Source organism: Maylandia zebra, linkage group LG17, assembly GCF_041146795.1.
Source record: "Maylandia zebra isolate NMK-2024a linkage group LG17, Mzebra_GT3a, whole genome shotgun sequence".
NCBI classification, from domain to species: Eukaryota; Metazoa; Chordata; class Actinopteri; order Cichliformes; family Cichlidae; genus Maylandia; species Maylandia zebra.
The window spans coordinates 16860888-16879907 of record NC_135183.1 but is presented as its reverse complement, the minus strand read 5'-3'; the positions used below and the strand labels follow the sequence as shown (position 1 = coordinate 16879907).

General features: G+C 39.8%; 2 protein-coding genes across 3 annotated transcripts; both read left to right on the top strand.

Moving 5' to 3' along the window:
- The first annotated feature begins 438 nt into the window (after nucleotides 1-438).
- Nucleotides 439-6837, top strand: socs2 (suppressor of cytokine signaling 2). 2 transcript variants are annotated; one of them, XM_004564899.6, is made up of 3 exons: nucleotides 439-486; nucleotides 4648-4858; nucleotides 5816-6837. In XM_004564899.6, exons 2-3 carry the CDS (start codon nucleotides 4732-4734, stop codon nucleotides 6295-6297), a joined length of 609 nt encoding a protein of 202 aa, XP_004564956.2. In that variant the 5' UTR covers nucleotides 439-486; nucleotides 4648-4731; the 3' UTR covers nucleotides 6298-6837. The 2 variants fall into 2 exon arrangements, with proteins under 2 accessions (XP_004564956.2, XP_004564955.2); XM_004564898.6 differs by lacking the exon at nucleotides 439-486 and adding an exon at nucleotides 1499-1861.
- Nucleotides 6838-11480: 4643 nt separating this feature from the next.
- Nucleotides 11481-16877, top strand: cradd (CARD and death domain containing adaptor protein). Its single transcript, XM_004564900.4, has 2 exons — nucleotides 11481-11891; nucleotides 15764-16877. The coding sequence occupies exons 1-2, from the start codon at nucleotides 11579-11581 to the stop codon at nucleotides 16066-16068; spliced, it is 618 nt and encodes a 205-aa protein (XP_004564957.1). The 5' UTR covers nucleotides 11481-11578; the 3' UTR covers nucleotides 16069-16877.
- Nucleotides 16878-19020: the final 2143 nt, after the last annotated feature.

Sequence of the window (19020 nt, the reverse complement as noted above, 5' to 3'; positions counted from 1 at the left end):
ATTAAATTAAATGTAACTTTATTAATCCCTCAGGAGGGTTCCTCCGGGGTTTTCACACAGCTGAATAAACGTCAAACAGAAAATAATTAAACAGAAGCGTTTACGTCAGCGCCCGGTTATGTATTAGATAGCAAGGAGCAGACGGCAGTTTCACTCCAGCTCGTGACGTACTACCCGGCTTTCTTTAGACCGGGTCCTCAGGTGGAAGCAGCCTCTGAATTTGGACACTGTTGTAAAGGCTCACCTTTCAGCACATTCACTTCATCAGATGCACTTTCTTCTTCTTCTTTCTTACAGTTATATTGGCTGTTGGCAAACAATTGAAAGGTGCATTACCGCCACCTACTGGCAGATGCACTTCTTGTCCTCACCTTTGATTGGGGGTGGTGCTTGGCCTTAATTGCACTCACCTGTCACTCGTTATATAAGAACTGCACTCACCTACCCCCTCACTCTTTCTTCACTCCCACACGGGCGGCAGCTGAGGTGAGTTTCTCTTTGAGTCTCCTGAGTTCATGTATCATTTTGAGTTACTTAAATCATACTTTGTCCCTTTTAGTGATAGCAGTCCATGTGTCTTTCCTTTACCCGTTATCTAATTAAAAAGACAAAACCTGCAAATGATTGATGACTGCTTATTCTCATTCTAATCGGATGAGTCCATGATGATGACTAATTAAACCCTGAAACTTCCTTCCTCCAAAACAGACACCCCGCTGTTTCCCGGCTGGCCAATAATAACTGTGAGATTTAAAGTATTTTATCCGATAAATAAACCATGTAAAATGTATTCCCCCCCCCAGCAGCCCTTTGAATGTCTCCCTAGTATGGCCACAACACCTCACTCTTGGAGCACTTTTTTTGCCACATGTATGGCAAACCACGTCTCAGCTGTTTGTGGAGGTAAAATACTTCTGCACAATTAGGCTCAGCCATTGTTGTGAGTGCGCACACCAAGGGGCTGCCAGACATTTATACAGCTGTATTTCGCACATGACTATGAAAGGCGGAAGAGGAAGTAGTTCTTCTGAATGTAGACAATCCGAATGTTATAGTTTTTTCCCACTGTGTTCCTGTTATGATGAACTACAAATTTACTCTAAATTACTAAAATATCGATATTTTAATGTGAGAATCGATTCTAGAACATAAATGATTGGTATCGGAGGAATCGATATTTCAGGATCGATCTGCACATCACTATTGGTAACTATCATTTATTAAACAGTGTTATATACAGTGACATATAGGAGGCGCTAGTTGAGACTAAGAGATGCATCACTGCAACATGGGTGATCTTCACTTTGTTTTCTGTGTGGGCATTAACACCTGGTTTGAGTTTAATGAGAGAGAGCCTGTGAGTGACTCCAGGTGGGTCCTTACAGAGACAGGAGGACCAACAGCCGCATACGTCAGTCCACCTTAAATCGTGGCACCACGTGACCGTGTTCCTGGAAAGTTCCTGGAAATGCTGCCTTTGTGTTTATGGTGACATTGGTTCTTAGGCAGCTGCTGGACTCGGTTGTGTCCAGCTCTCTGACGGACGTTCGGACGCTCGATTACCCGCTCGGTGCTTTTCGGTCTCTCCGGTAGCTGCCGGTGCGCGGTTGCTCCCCGGGTGGGACTGGGTGTCAGCGAGACGGCAGGGACCTCCGTTTATCTGCACTGTAACCCGCCATTTGTAAATCGGGAAAGACAAGAAAGAAGGAAAACCTCCAGCAGCGGAGCGTTTCTCGGGATTTGGATTAGAAGTGTTACTGGGGACATGTCGGGGCCCCCCCGAGGACACATCGGCGGCAGCGCTGCTGAGCCCGCCGTGACTTTTAGCTAGACAGCAGCTAGCAGGACGTAAAGCAGTCAGGTGCGTGTGCTTGTTTTTATCACCAACATGTCACCAAAACTCAAACCAGGTGGGTAAACACGCACCCAAATAGACAAGTAACACGCCGATAATACGCTCCAGACTGCACAGAGCCTTCTGCACTGACCTGTGCTCCCAAGTTCGATTATTTTACCCAGAATAATGGGAGCCCTTCTACTGCCTGTCGAATTGCGTTCACATTTAGAATAAGCTTCTCGGTGTTCTCATCTGATTAAAACGTAATAATCTAATTTTCCCGCTATTTTTACAGCCCATTCTTCAGTTCGGCACACAATAACTCCCCGTCCAGGTTTTGCTTTAGGAAGGGCTTTTTTTTTAAATCATCGTTGAAGAACTGTTCATGTTATACCAAATTCTACTCAATTTTTTTTTTTTAAGGGGTATTTATTATTTAAGGGGTATTTATTATTTAAGGGGTATTTATTATTTTCTTTTTTTTTTGGGTTGTATGGAAGCCCCAAACGCAATTTCATTGTTCTTGACAATGACAATAAATAAATAAATACTAAATACTAAAATTCTTCCAAATTTATCCCCGTGCCCAAAGCTGTGTAGATTTGAATAAAAACAAGCGGATTTATGTGTCCTGCTTTACACAGCTCTCCTTTCTATTCCGTCCACAAAGTTACATCAGCGTTCAATTTTAATTGTAATAAAATAAATTAATTTTGCACTACTCACTGCTGTTTCGCCAAATAGAATTTAAACTCGAAGCCACTGTAATATTTCTTCATGACCTCGGCGTAAAAAAAAAAACAAAACCCCAGAATATTTGTTCTTTCCTGACAGCCTGTTCCTCGGTTACACCAAATATTTTTTATTATTATTATTAGCAGCTATACGTGCAGAATTTTTTTTTTAACAAATTCTATTGTAAAATCGCCTTAATTTGTTTCCGAGGTCAGAGTGCAAAGTCGCTTATAAAAACAGTGATTTTTGCGTCCTTTGTCCTCTGCAGTCAGACATAAAACCTCACAGCAGGTTTTAAACTGTACGCTTAGTTTGCTTTTTCCAAATAGCCCAGTTTTTCCAAATTCAGTTAAAATTCTTGTAATTCTCATTCTTCACGGAAGCCACTGTTGTAGACAACAAGACATCAGAGTGCAGTACTGATTTGTGCACACAGGAACAAGCAGCCTGTATTTATTCCGTTTCTTCTTGTGTTTGCCCTGCTGGCCTGAATACTAAGCAGGTTATTCCACGGGGGGAAATGGAGATCTCTCACCAAATTCTGTGAGAAATTCAGCTGCTTTAAGGCTGCCTGGAATGTAAACATGTGGCCTGTCCCCCAAAGTCCACTTTGAACAAGAACCACATCACCTGACTGCTTTTTAAGGTGGAAAAATGAATTAATCTAACTTCAGTCTGCTGTTATGTGCTGAAACATTCACATACTTTCTTTGTTTAAACACAAAGCAGTCAAACAGCATTTGTTTCATGATGGACAGACGAGGAACTTAAGGTGTCTCTTTACTCTATTAGTTTAGTTGATAAGATTTCACCTTCCACCTGAGTTAATTTAAAACTGCCACTATCTGCTGCACAGAATAAAGAAGCTGGTCTCTGAAAGATGTTTGGAGGTTTGTCTTTGCAGAGATAAGTTGCATAAGCACTCAGGAATGTGAGATAACAGAGTTAACCTAACAGAGGACAGGAGTAACACACCGAGCCCTTCAACACATTTCTCATCTGAATGATTTCCACTATTTACTCAAATATAAAAGCATTAAAGGGACTTCGGCAGAGTGCCAGTCTAAAATGTTTTAACTTTTTATTATTGCTTTATTTCTCCCCAGTCTTTAAAACACTTTAATGATAGTTATGGTGAATATTGGTTGGTTTTTTTTTGGTTTTTTGGTTTTAAAGGCCGCACAAAGCAGTTTTAACCAGTGGTCATAAATGTGGACTTTTTTGACTGGAATTTGGTAAGAGGGAAAAAATACTGCTCAGTTAAAGCCATTGAAAATCTTCCTGTAGTGAAGAAATAAACAACTCTTTGATAGACACTATGTACTTTTTTTTTGTTTCACATCATCAGTCTTTTGGCATTTTTGACCTTAAAGTTTCTTCGCTTTTTGTTTTTAGCTGATGTGTGTTTGTGATTATGGTTAAGGTTTAAAGTTGAAATTCCTTTCTTATTGTCTCATATGAACTTAAATTTTTTTTAAATAATAACAAAGATCCAGGAAAATGTGATTTTGGCTTTTTTCTTTTTTTTATTTTTTACTAATTTCTCTCAGTTTGGACAAAAAAAATGCCTCTGCAGAGTTCAGATGTCAGGTTTGTTCAAAAACATTCAGCCTCCTCCCCCCAAAAATCTACAAATCTGACACCCAACAGTTTTAAACTTTCAATCAGTTTGGTCTTAAATCTGCACTTTTTTTGACTGGGGTTTGGTATGAGAGAGACAGTATACCTGTTTGTTTTAGTGCTGAATTTATTTATTTAGAGGTGATGAGTCAATCTCGTGTTTTACAGTCAGCTGATTGATTTAGTGAAACATAAATCTGCCTCTGTCTGATCTGTCTTTATGAGTAATATTGTCTTAAAGATAAAGCTCCTTTATTTACCGGCTCACTTGAACGTAAAAAACGCTGAAATGTTGAGAAATAAAACTTTCTCTTGTTGAGTTTCTGGTTAAAAATGTTTTCAGACTTCATTCAGGCTCTAAAGTATTTTTGGATCAACTTTTTTTGAGTAGAGCCTGGTGTGCAAGCCTCATGTCAGATTTTTCTTCTTCACTGGTTTTTCTCCTGAACTTCCAGGACTTTGACACTGTGGTGTGAGCAGTTGCGCCCTGTAGACTTTGTCCATGTCTCAGCTGTGGGCCTGAAGGTCGGATTTATCCAATGACTTGCCAGTCCTCAGAGTCCACGGAAACCATCGAGAGTGACAGACGAGCCGACAACAATACCGCCGCTGTGGAATCTGACGAGAGCCGCATTGCCGCTGCCATGAAGGAGCTCAGAAACACGGGTAGGAAAGATTTACGCCTCCACAGTCTCCATCCAGAGGAGAACAGCTGGAAACCAAAGCCCAGCAGGTGGAGTTTCCATCCTCTTGTTTTTTTGTTTTTTTTTTTATTTTGGCAGATTTAGGGGGGGGCACATCCAAAACTAAAAAGGCTCACCTTAGTGCATCAAATAGTCCTGTTCAGGAGGCTGAAAAATCACAAACACAGCAGATTTTTCTTTAAAGCATGATGGTTAACAGCTCCAGAGACGTTGCAGCGAGTCTTCAGGTACCCAGCCGCCACAAATCAGCTGATTGATTTCATTCTCAGCTCATAACATGAGCAGCACTGCCGTCTCTAAAGGTCTCCTTGGCTGGTTTGGGCCGTTTCGCACCACAGCTGCTGCATTCAGTGACAGACAGGGGAACAGTGAAAGGTGTGCACTGTATGTTGTTTCACACACCTGAAAGAATCAGTGTGTGTCTAGGTGGCGCCATTACTTTCCACCAGGCAGATTCACAAAAACATTTTACTGTGAAACAAACGGGAGCTGCTCTTTTGCAGCCATCCTGATTGGTTGGTTAGTTTGGTCATTTTGTGGTTTTAACCTGTTAAGTTCCCATTAATAGCTAGTATAAAGGTGCGGTGAGCAACAGTGACGTCACATGTTGGTTTCTGAAGTCCTGTTTCCAACCAAGACTTTGAGTAATTATTTATTGTTGGAACAGCAAGGGAGACTGGGGGCGTGGTTTCAGATTAAGATATGGTCTCAGCAGGACAGTGGGAGGGGTTGGTGATCTCCAAACACTGACACATACAGACAGCTCGGTCACTGGGTGCTGCCCCTGAGCAGGCTTCCAAAAGTTGGCTAATCAGAACAAACTGAGCTTTTAATGAGACGGGTTAAAACGGGTGGTTTCAGAGAGAGGATGAGCTGGGATAAAGGGTTATTCTGAAGTTCATCTTTTGCTTACTGTCAGGTTGGTACTGGGGCAGTCTGACGGCTAATGAAGCCAAAGAGATCCTGCAGGACACCTCCGAAGGCACCTTCCTGCTGCGGGACAGCTCTCAGAGAGATTACCTCTTCACCATCTCCGCCATGACGTCAGCAGGTCCCACCAACCTGCGGATCGAGTTCAAACACGGCAAGTTCAAGCTGGACTCGGTGGTCCTGGTGAAGCCCAAGCTGAAGCAGTTCAAGAGTGTGGTCCACCTGGTCGAGTACTACGTCCAGCTGTCCAGGAGCAGCGACAAGGCGGCGTCGGCGTCAAATTCTCGGGTCTCTCCGGTGCCGCCTAATGGCACAGTGCAGCTGCTACTCACCAAACCCGTGTACACCTCCACGCCATCCCTGCAGCACCTCTGTCGCATCACCATCAACCAAAGGACACGGCAGGTTCAGGATTTGCCGCTGCCCAACAGACTAAAGGACTACCTGACGGAATACGCCTACAATGTGTAAGGACTGATGTCATCTTACCACTGACTGATCCCATCGTGTGCTGCTCTACAGGGTCACGCAATAAGCTGCAGTGTCGATGTGCTCTGAGTCTGCAGCCAATCACGCTGGAGTCAGAGGGGAAAGGTCTGATGGAAACGCCGTGTCACATGACCCCTCCTGACCACAGCTACCTCTCTGCTCTGTGGTGACTTGACACCTCGTCGTCCCCTCACCTTTACCAGATCATCACTTTTCAGAACATCCATTTTCCCCTGAATCCATATGCTGATTTTTAAAATGGACCAGATAAATCTGAAGTATCTTAAGGTATTAATGTTTACAGTGGTTACTGATGTGGTCACTGATGTTACCATGGTTCTATGAAACGTCATATTACAAATACCATTATTTAAAAAGCTTTGTTATTAATTTTGCTTGTTGACACTTTGAGTGATGCAGAGGGGGAAAGTGGTGCTATCGGGCTGCCCCCAAGTTAATTTTATAAATAAAAACCAGAATATTGTATTTACCTTCATGAAAACAATAAAAATATTTCTTTTAGTTTTCAGGTTTGCTCTGCTGATGAATCACAGATTTGCACAGGTTTGGAAAACATTCCCTTTAAATTACAGCTGCAACTAAAGATTGGTAGTTGACTAATCTGTCAATTTTTCTTCAATTAGTCAACGATTATTTCAGTAACTCTTGTCCCTGTGGGCAAACTTCCTGTTCTAGGCTCCAGGACCTCACCTTCTCTGGTCTGCCCACCTGTGACTGTCACCCTGTTGTCTCATTCCACAGCAAATTCAAATAATTACCCAGGAAACGTGTGAATTTGAAAATAATCAAATGTATCTCTAGCATTACTCAATAGCACGGTCAGAATAAAAGTAAGTCAATAAAATATCAAGGAACATAAATTAAAATGCTACTTTAAACAGAAAAGTGTCCATAAACTCGAATAAAGCTTTGAATTAAAAAAATATATATATATTTTTTTGTTCAGGTTCAAAATAACAAGTTTCCGAAGTTTACAGATTCAGTTCATGAATTCACAACTGCAGTAGACATGCTCTGGAGGAAAGCTCACACTTGTCTTTGAGATGTTCCCAGCTGCTGATAAACATGCTGAAGATGCTCTCTGTCATGATTTCAGCAATTTGAGAGGTGCATCAGCCTCTTTTCAGAAATGTACTGGTTTGCTATTGGATTTCAGTCATTGGCTAGCAAAACTGAAATGCTTAGCAAGCATCCTGAGAGGTTTCTAACAGGTAAGCTAAAATAAACATTACTGTACGAACATGAACAAGGTATCAATGTGACGCACTGACTTAGCTCTCAATAACGGACTCATCAGAGCTGATGTAACAGCTCTAGGGTGACAGCGTTTGAAATGCTCATGCACTGCAGTCGTGGAAGGAAAGCTCCGTTTAGCACGGTCTGGTTTAACTGTTTAATTTTTGTAAAATACTTTCACTTTTTTTTTTTTTTTTTAAATTTAATCTCCCTTTCAGTTTACTTCTGTCATCCACTTTTGCCGTTCACACAATGTTCTTCTTCGTTAGTAGTGAGTGCAGTCTTGCCAGGTGATAGAGGCGATGCTGCCCCCTTAGCTTCCTGTAGTGTATTGCTATTACAAGTGCATTCATGTGGTTTTTCTATAGGATGCATCTTAGTCAACATGATCAATTATAACAACAAATTGTAGCAGCAGGCCTACTTAAAATGACTTTTTTTTGAATGGAGTTTGGTGTCAGAAGAACGTAAACAGCAAATTGTGGGTTCATGGGTTACTAGCTTTTCTCTTTATTTCAAATCTAAAGTAAACAGTGGGTGTCCAGAAGCTGGCCAATCAGAAAGTATGCTTTTAAAAGACGAGGACTGAAATGACTTCACTAAACAAAATAAATAACTTTAAACTTTTAATATTTGTTTTTATTTCTTTAATGTTTTCTTTGCTTTTTTTATTTGTATGACTTTACTTAAAGTAAATAAGCTTTGAAAATATGGAGGGAAATACAAAAGCAAAAAAGAACAGAAACAAAACTAAAATATTTTTATTTTTATTTACAATATTTTTAAATAAATTCAAAAATTGTAAATAAAACTAGAGGTGTTAATACAAATACTGAAATATGTCCCATCTTATAACTTCATTATTTTGTGTGTTTTTAATTTCGTGCAGAGTTTTGGCCATGTTGGTCCTCCATATTTAACCTCTTTCAACCTGGTCACAGTAATTTAAGTGTTGAAACATGAATATTAATCGATTATTGATTAACCTTTTTTTCACATTTTTAAATGTTTATTATTGATCAAGTTAGTAATTATTGTTCCCATTAAGTTATTGATTATTTGATCAGTGAAAAAAAGAAAAAAATATGTTTAGACCAAATAGCGGTTCCAGATTGATTTTCTAATTGATCTTTTGATTGATTATTCGGCCTCTTCATGTTGGAAAGTTTCTGCGAGGATTTCTGTGGAAATAATTAACAGAAGGAAAACAAAAATCAGGAAATAGAATAATTTTCCATTTTTCTCCACCAGTCAGAGCTTGTCAGTCCCACCTGTAAACACAAGTAAACAGAGCCTTCTGATTGGCCGACAGACAGCCTGTGACAGTGAACGCTGGTGAGGCGGAGAGTCGAGGTGTCCTCGTGGACGTTCAGAATCAAAACAAGCTCCTCAGACTTTGTACCTGCATGTAGTAAATACTCAGTTTTCTTAAACTGTGATTGGCTCAGAGCTGTAAAGGTGCAGGACCTGTTATTTCTGTAGCAAGGAGACGGAAAGGCACACTTTCAAAGCTCAATTCATCAAATAACCTCAGTCTGCACCAATGAACCAGCTTCAGGCTGTGTGAAGACCTTCCAACCAAACTCAATTTAAATATCCTACGTTTTTATTACCAGTATCATGGTCTCCTAAATTCAGCACAGACACTGAGACCTGGTAAAAAAAATATGTTTATATCTTTATTTTATTTTACCAGGAAGTCTCACTGACACCATATCTCTAGCTTCGAGCCCTTACTCAGGAAGGAACCTTTAACTACAATTCAGCCAAACTCAATTCAAAAATCTAAATACATCCTGCTGGTGTTAGTAATTAGTCCCGATAAATTCAGCACCATCTTTGTTGTTGTCGTCATCATAATCATCAGGGTTTTTCCTGCTTACAAAAAGTTCTTGTTTTACCCCCAATGTAAAAGAAAAATCCCCAGAAATGTGGTGCAAGTGGGTGTGATTTGGATTAAATGGTCTTAGTCTCAAATATGTCTCCAAACAAAACAAAACCCGCTGAACCACCACATTTCACAAACATGTTTAACAAACCCTGACCAAGCCTCATTAAAAAGCTTTTGTTTTTAGGATTCATATTCACCCACCAGTGTTGATGGTTAATGCTGAGTCTCTGGAGCACATTTAACCAAACTTCATTCAAAAATTGCATGTTTTTTGGGGGGGCCTGTGGAATCTTGTGGTTGCCTCATTAATCCAACAGACATGCAAGCACTTAATTTAATGAAAAAAAAAACATTTAGTCATGGATTCAACCTGTTTGTTACCGTAGAAATGAAGGTTACACAAGTGACCATGTTATGTTTTTGTCAAGTTGTCCCTGATCGGGTACAGGGCGTCGATGCTGCATGCTCACGCTCTGTCACCTTTCTTTAAAATCATTTTCAAACATCCAATCACAGCTCAGCATCGGCCAAGAAGAAGGGGCAGAGCTGATTGGTCATGTAGCTGCTCAGGTAAACAGGGTGTGTCCTGTGATGTGTGTATAAGGAGGGCCAATCAGGGTGTTTGTTTGTGCTTCAGCCTTGATATCTGACCAGTTCCATGATGAAGATGACAAAGAGCAGCTGAATTAAGCATGGATGCACCAAGCAGGCAGGGCGTGTGCGCGTTCTTGTACATATCGCAGCCCCTGTGATCTGATGAAGTATATAATTAATCGTGTCTGTATTTCTGGTATGTTTCTGAAGCATGTAAACGATGAACTGATCAGCTCCTACCAGGAGATCAATAAATTTTATATGGTGCCTCATCAATAATGTCTCACTGCTGCTTATACTTCATGCTGTTATTGATTCACACCCACAGGACAAAACTATGGAAGCCCAGGTATGTGTGTAATAAATGGTTGGGGTTTTTTTTATCATTTATTGAAAGGAAAAAGCTGAATATCTTCATTAATAATCAGATATTTTTTTTAATAAAAACATAATACAAAGAAACAAATGATGCTAATAAAATCTCTCTGTTAAATTTTGTTTCTCTGGTTAGTTTATGAAGGCCCATTCTTTATAGAAGCCTGAGTGTGCCAGGAAACCTGAAACGTGTTTATAGACTGGTCATATTTGTTGTTTAAGTTCTTCTAGCAAGAACTGCTGCAAGTTATTCCATTCATTTTCTAGATTTGTAGAAATAACAAATGTTCATGATTAAACTTCCTGGTGCTTTAAATTAAAGATGTAAAAATTTAGATTCTTTTCCCCACATTTTTAAATGTGCAAATGAGAACATTGTGCAGTAGTCAGCTTTATGAATTTGTCTCAGTGTACTGTTTTTCATTTGGTGGCTATGTATAAATTATTTTTCTCACAAATAAACATATGAATCACATATTATCAATAACAATGTCAAAAACAGATTCAGTTAACTGTAAATTGGTCTTTGAAAATAAAATCTTGTAATAAAGGACAATGTGACACGAGGTTTTGTGAACTCCATGGAAAATCTTTCAGTTTGGGGAATTTTATTTTGAATTCCTAAATGTAAGTATCTGATATATAACAAATATATTAACTTCTTTGGTCAGATTGTGGCTTTTTAATGAATTCGGCAGATATTTTATAAACGTTATTTTCTTTTTTTATTAATAAAATATATCTTGTATCTATAAAATTACCCTTGGTTTTTAGCTAATGCTGTGTGCTCTGCGAGGCTTCTTACCGAACTTCGGCGTACATTTACGTCACCAGAAATCATCTTATCAGAACCAATCTGCATAAAATCTGTTTTCCCTCAAAGTTAATTTTATCCGGGGTATAAACGCACGCCGAATTTAAGATCAACGACTAACCAATCCTTCCACGCAAATAGATCCCATATTAACCACCAATCTAAGCAAATTTTAGATTGTATTACCATAAAAAAATGTGAACGCAACGTGATTAGCAAAGACTTTGGTTCCGCCTGCTTGTTTCCACCCGAGCACAAAAACAGAGCAGTTGAAAGGTAGTTGTACAGCTGACACAAAGGACTAGTTTAATGATGTGGAACTGCTTATTTTTATGAGCTTCGGTGAAATGGACCCGGTGCACAGAGCCGTCCTCCGAAAACACCGGCTGGAGCTGTCCGGCCAGCTTCTGGTCAGCGAAACCATCGTTCCGTTTCTGTACCAGGAGGAGATTTTAACGGACGCGCAGGTGGAGGACATCGAGTCCCGATCCACGGAGAGACAGAAGACCCTCCGGCTCCTGGACCTCCTGCCGAGCCGCGGGCCCCGGGCCTTCCAATCCTTCCTGCGGTCCCTGCAGGATTTCAGTTGGGTCCGGGACCGACTGCTGCAGGAGCTCCAGACCCCACCTGAACCCGGACCCAAAGGTAAAACCAATCAGGGTGCGGGGGAATCATACCTCTCTACATAAACCCGGAAGTCTTGTTGGCAGAAACATGAGGCGCAGGTACTTTAGCCAGACCAGATCCAGGACACAGATCAGCCTCTGGGTCCTTTGTTTTAGGATCAGATGAGGGTCAGAGGTCACTGATGTTTGTCTGAGGAGACTACATCCAGTGTGACCAGGTCCAAATGTAAGACCACTTCTCTTGGACCTCTGTAACGTGGACTACATCAAAGACTCTGACCACTGTGAGTGGGTCACATTTAGTTCAACCAAACCTCATGGAAGTATTGTCTGATTTGAGGACTGAACCATGAAATAATTTCCAGAAAATTCTAATTTTTGAAAATCGACAGTTTATTGAACCATGTGACAAATTTATTTAAAACATAAATTACATTTCAGTTTTCTTATATGACTTTTAATTTGTATCACATTTGCTGCATTTGGCTTTTTTAATTGCTTAAAAATGGATAGTGCCATTTATTTTTAGGGGGGAAATCACACTGATGATTTACTGGGGCGATCGTGGCTCAAGAGTTGGGAGTTCGTCTTGTAATCGGAAGGTTGCCGGTTCGAGCCCCGGCTTGGATAGTCTCGGTCGTTGTGTCCTTGGGCAAGACACTTCACCCGTTGCCTACTGGTGGTGGTCAGAGGGCACGGTGGCACCAGTGTTCGGCAGCCTCGCCTCTGTCAGTGTGCCCCAGGTTGGCTGTGGCTACACTGTAGCTTGCCATCACCAGTGTGTGAATGTGTGTGTGAATGGGTGGATGACTGGATATGTAAAGCGCTTTGGGGCCCTTAGGGCCCTATACAAATACAGGCCATTTACCATTTACAAGCCTAAAAACCCCACAAAAAATGTATGTAGAAATATAATACACTATTTAACATTTATCAAAATCAGAAGTGTTCGGCAGAACAAATTCCCCACTTAGAAAAATGGGAGGAGACTGATCTGCTCCAAGGAGGTTTGGGATTATGCAGAATCAGCATCATGTGAATGTGATCCCAAACATCTGGCTGGGAAGCTGCTGCCAGGTTCCTGGAAACCAAGAGGGAGGTAATAAAAGGAGGAGGTGGACGAGGGAGGCCTGGGCAGGAAAACAAACTCTTCCTCCTCCTCTGAGTGGTGGGTTTTCAGCCTCTCAAAATCCCCTCGTTTTATTTTTGTCTGAGTTTAGTTTCCCAGAATTTTCCTGCTGCAGCCGTTCTCGGAGTCCCTGATTTTGATTGTTTTTTCCAGGAAAGTCCCACGTCGTGCTGACAAAGTATTGATGCAGAATCCTGACCGTCTAATCCTGTCATCTCTGTCCTAATCTGAACTAAAATGTAAAGACTCAGACTTTTTAGTGTTAAATGTAACTTTCTCTCTGTTTGCTCAATCCTCAAATCCAAATCTTAGATTTGTATAGTTCACACTCATCTCATAACTTGGATTCATAAAATTCACAACTTTGTCACTTTTAATCCAGAAATTGTAAACTTCAGACACACAAGGTTGGAATTTTAAATTTGTTTTTACTTTAATTTGAAAATGTGGATTTTTATTTATAAAATGAATCCAAATGAATCGTGCAGGACTTCCTGTAGGTTGAAGTCATCCTGTGAGCTGGAAGTCTGAACACGGAGCATTGGTCTTAACGAGTCTCCTGACTTTGATTAAAGCCCGAGAGGAAGACTGTCCTCTTCTTTCAGTTTAAAGTTAATGAAACAAATAATCTGCAGCTTCCATCAGATGCTGAGTAAAAATCAACAGCAGTCATTTATTAATACAATAATGTGATCAACAGTTATCCACCTAACCCAACGTTTGTGGATTTGATACTCCATCATTGTCACAGCTGACGGTAAACTGTGTTTTGGACAAAATGAAGCTCTTTCAGTGATTAATGAAGTGATCAGACGGACAGACGGATGCCAGCAGATGTTCTATTTTTGATCTGTAGGCGTCTGAGTCGTCTCACTACCCCTCAGACGGTCAGAGTTTGGCCATCACTAGTTACCTGGTGTGGGGTTGGTCTGATCAGCGGCAGCAGAGAAGCCCTCTCACACCTGCAGAGCACTCTTCCATGGCATGCATTTTTAATTTCTCTTTGATGCTTGGGCTGATCGGGACCCGATGAATGTAAAAACAAAGAATTACCAGATTTTTGATTTTTTTTTTTTTTTTTTTTTTTTTTTTTTTTTTTACCTAATTTTTGTTTCTGAGAAAAATTAGAGCCACATATGAGGGTATTCGTTTAGATTTTCGATAGAACAGAGGCAGTATAATGTCCTCGTAAGTGGATAAAATGTGATGTCCACATATGTGGACGCCAGGTCCTAGGAGGTTACAGCAGCAGCAAACAAGCTTGGATTTTAAAGGTCATGTAAATTACAGTTTTTTTAAAAATAGATTTTGGTGGGCTCACGCCTGCCGTGCATGGATTCAGTGATGTCAGCATTTGAAGCAGAAAAAGGCAAAAACATTCTACACTTGTTTGTGTTCTGGCCGTTTGAATAAACTTTATTTGTTCTGCTGTCACTGGTTTTTGCTGTAACTTCAGTTCTCAGTATTTTAACGTAGGCAGGCGGTGGTGGGAGGGCTGTGCCGTTTGGTCTTCATTCATTGGACGGCAGCATCAACAACAACAGAAAAAATACTATGAGCTGTTGGCGTCATGTTTTCCTGTGAGGTCACAGTAACCACGCTTCACTGTTTGTTCAACCCCCGGAAAGTTCGAATTGCTCAACCAGCTGAGGTTACAAACAAACGGCACCCTGCAGAGCACCAACGGGCTCGGAGTTGCCCAATCCAAACAGCCATTCACTTCTGTTTGTCCTTATGAGGGTGTTAAGTTGAAAACATCACAATCCTGACAATACAAACCAAACATTCAAACATTTGGAGATAACATTTAAAATAAGATGTTTACAAACCAAAGCAATGTTCAGATTTAAAACAATTTAAACTGGAAATCTGTTAGATGAATTTGATATTATGAAATAAACCTGAAGAGGGCAAATATAAATCAGTCGATCAAAGTCTGCTTTTTTTTCTTTTTGAAATGTGAAAATTTAGTCCAGATTTGAAATAAGTCTGAATTTGTGATATTTCAGAATGACAAACTCCAAATTCAATAATTAGTTTAAAGAGAATTTCAGAATTTTAAAATTAAAATAAACATGTAGTCTAAGAATAAATTGAAAAGTAATTATTAGAAATTCTATTTAAAAAAAATCTTCAGTTAAACCTGAATAAAGTCTTTGTCTAAGCAAATAAAAATAAGTCATATTTTGTGTTATTTAGAAAATAAATTCATTGTATTAGTTCATTTACAGTTTTGAGTTTTTGATACATCTGAATTTTCCCTATAAAACAACAAAACTGAATATATATGTTGATGTGTACAAGAAATAATTATATCGAAAATAAGTCATTAAGTCCAAAATCAACGAATTAAGATTACATTGAAAAGTGTTTTTTGTTTTTTGTCAGTACATATTCTGAGGTTAAACATGATTTTTTTTTTTTTTTTTTTTTGTGACAGTTTTGGTTTTCGGGAGAAGTCTAAAAAAAGTTTTAAACTGAATGTCAAAGAAACTTTTTTTCAAAGAAGTGTTATTGTTCATGTTATTGTTAGAAATTTGAACTCAAAGTTGATTAAAATCCACATTTTGAAATAAAAATGACAAAAACTGTGAAATAGAAATAAAAGTCAGGATTAAATCCAGAATCTGAAATTAGAACTGAGGTTCTAGTTCTAAGATGATAATGACATTATGATAATAAAAAAAAGGTAAACAATGATTTTTTTTTATATAGGTGAAAGTTTATTTCCTTTGACCTTCCTGTTCTCCGTCTGTCTGCAGACGCCTGTCGGCTCCAAGAATCGGTTCTACAGCGGGTTCCCTCAGATCGAGAGTTGTCCCAGCTGGCGTTGCAGCTCGGTGCCGAGTGGGAATCGGTGCTATTGGATCTGGGTCTGTCGGCAGAGGTGTTGTTTCGATGCCGGTCCGATCACAGCCTCAGTTCTCAGGCGGCGGCGCTCGCTGGGCTGGTGCGGTGGAGGCGGGCTGAAGGGAAGCGAGCGACAGTGGAGAGGCTACTGCAGAGTCTGCAGAGCGCTGGCATCCATTCAGCGGTCCTGGAGGACGTTCTGAACGTTTCTTCGTAATGCAGAGAGACGCATTTCAAATGAAGAAAAAGACTGAAATCTGAAATATAATATTAGGGAAAAATATACATTTTTACACTTATGTTCAAGTTTTGAAGTGTTTTCAGGATATAAATCAGAAAAATCAAATTTAGAACAAACTGAAGCAGCCAAAGACTAAAATGTGCCTTTATTGCTTGTGTCTGTGGGGTTTTAAACTTTTTACATAAAACTGATGTGTGATGCTAGAATCCTTTTATTAAACTTTATATCCAGAGAACACATCTTTAGATGAATGCTTTGTAGAAAGTCAACAATATGAAACAAAAAGAGTAAATTTGTGGCATAAATATCAACTCATGACAGTAAAATCCTGTTGAAGCAACATAACCTGTCGAAGGTTTGGGATTAAAGTTCAGTCTGAGATTAGATTATGTTTGAAGATAAAGTCTGGATTCTGAGAGACTTCATTTCAAATGTTGAAGCAGAAAGTCTGACAGAAAGAGCAGAAATGTAAAGAGATTTAAATCCTGAGTTTGTTCTGAAGTGTGTAAAGTGACAGGATGACGTTTCTTCATGGAGCTGAATCATCAGCATACAGGAGCATCCTCACCTGCTCTGCTTCATGCTTCACTCATTGTTACTGAGGCCCAGGATCAGAGACAGAAGGATTACTGTGAAATGTGAGTCATGCTGAGCTGGTCTGTCAGCTGGAAGTGAACAGAATAAGTTACTGTGATGAAGCAATGCACTATCCCTTTAAATCCTGATCAAATAAAGTTGGACTGAACTTTTTCCTGAGAAATTAAATCAAATGTTTCCTGTAAAAACTGTGTGTGCAGTGTTTGTGTTTCTTCCTCCACCACCACCTCCTTCCTGGAAGACGACCCAGATTTGTTTCAAGAAAACCAAATATTTTAGTCCGAGGAAAACCTTCAGAGAGCCCTTTGTGCCTCCAAACACAGGCGCGTGCACACACACACAGTAACACACTCTTTAATACACACATGTAATAAAACAGTGTGACTCAGCCACACACACTAACACAGTAATACACTCTAAAAGGCGTGTAATAAAACATTGTGACACACACAGGAAGCTGTTCATTAATTCCTCAACAGCCTGCAGAGGGACGGCTTTCTGAGTTTTTAAGGTGGACTGAAGAGTTGAACTTTGTTTCCACAGTGACCGTCTGAAAAAAGTGGTTGAAACCACGAAAAGTTCACATTTCTTCAGTTACTAAATTTGCTTTTTCTAACAGTTTTTAAAAGACTTTAAAAAGTGAAACCAGATCCCGGGTTAACCTTTAACCTTTGAACTGGTGGTTCTGAGGAATGTTTACATGGGTTTAAGCTCAGTATTTTCACCAAGCAGTGGAAATTTTCAGATTGAAAACTTTAATTAAAGTTAAAATGTTTCAAATGCGTGTGAGAGTTAATAGTTAAACATCTCACAACAAAATCATATATTTGTAGGATTTTCAGAAAAATACATAAGAAATCTAGGAAATAAAGTCAGAATTCTAGGTGTCTGAATAGAATAGAATAGAATAGAATAGAATAGAATAGAATAGCCCTTTATTCTAGATAGTGGCTGCACAGGTTCATTGTCATCTCACTGAAAATAACTTGTACGAACAGTTTCAGTCCGGCTTCCGTTCATGTCACAGTACAGAAACAGCTCTAGTAAAAATCACCAATGATCTTCTGCTTGCAGCTGACTCAGGACTTATCTCCATCCTCATTCTCCTTGACCTCATAGCAGCTTTTGATACTATCTCCCACCGCATCCTCCTTCACAGATTAGCATCTGTTGGCATCAGTGGTACAGTACTTGCCTGGTTTACCTCTTATCTCTCTGGCCGCTCACAGTTTGTTCAATTACTCCCTCACAGATCAGTATCTACTCCAGTTAATTCCGGTGTACCCCAAGGCTCTGTCCTGGGTCCTTTACTTTTTATCATCTATCTCCTACCTCTAGGTAATATTTTTAGGAAGCATAACATCCAGTCTCACTGCTACACAGATGACACCCAGCTCTACCTATCCTCCAAACCCACAGCTACTCGCCCACCCACATCCATTTCTGACTGTTTAAGTGAAATCAAGGTCTGGTTTACTCACAACTTTCTTAAACTTAATGGCAATAAAACAGAATTCATTTTAATAGGCACCAGATCAAAACTGACTACAGTTCCAACCAGTCTTTCGGTATCCATTGATAACTCTGATGTCACACCCTCCCCTCAGGTTAAGAGTTTTGGTGTCATCCTCGATAGCACTCTGTCCTTCACAGCACATATAAATAATATCACTCAGTCTTCCTACTTTCATCTCCGTAATATTAACCGTCTTCCTCCCTCACTCACTCCAAACAGTACCGCCATGCTTGTCAATGCTCTTGTCACATCTCGTTTAGATTACTGTAATTCTCTTCTCTATGGTCTACCTCACAAATCCCTCCATAAATTGTAGTTAGTTCAAAATACAGCTGCTCGTATTATTTCCAGAACTAGATCCACTGAACATATAACACCTGTTCTTAAACAGCTCCATTGGCTTCCAGTTCACCTCTGGGTCAATTTCAAGATCCTGCTTCTCACTTTCAAAGCGCTTCATAACTTTGCTCCTCCATATCTATCCGATCTTCTCCATACATACTTATCCCTTTGTACACTCCGCTCTTCTTCAGCTTCCCTTCTGTCTCTTCCACCTGCTCGCCTGACTAACATTGGACTCAGAGCCTTTAGTTGTTCTGCCCCGAGACTTTGGAATGCACTTCCACTTGTTCTCCGGACCACACACTGTCTCACTTTTAAATCACGTATCAAAACTCATCTATTTAGAATTGCATACACCTGATCTGTCTTAGTCCATTTTTACCTTGCTCAGTTTTTATACTTGTCTTTATACTTTTATGACTGTTTATGTCTAAATTTTATTTTACCATGTTTAATATATATACATAATTTTT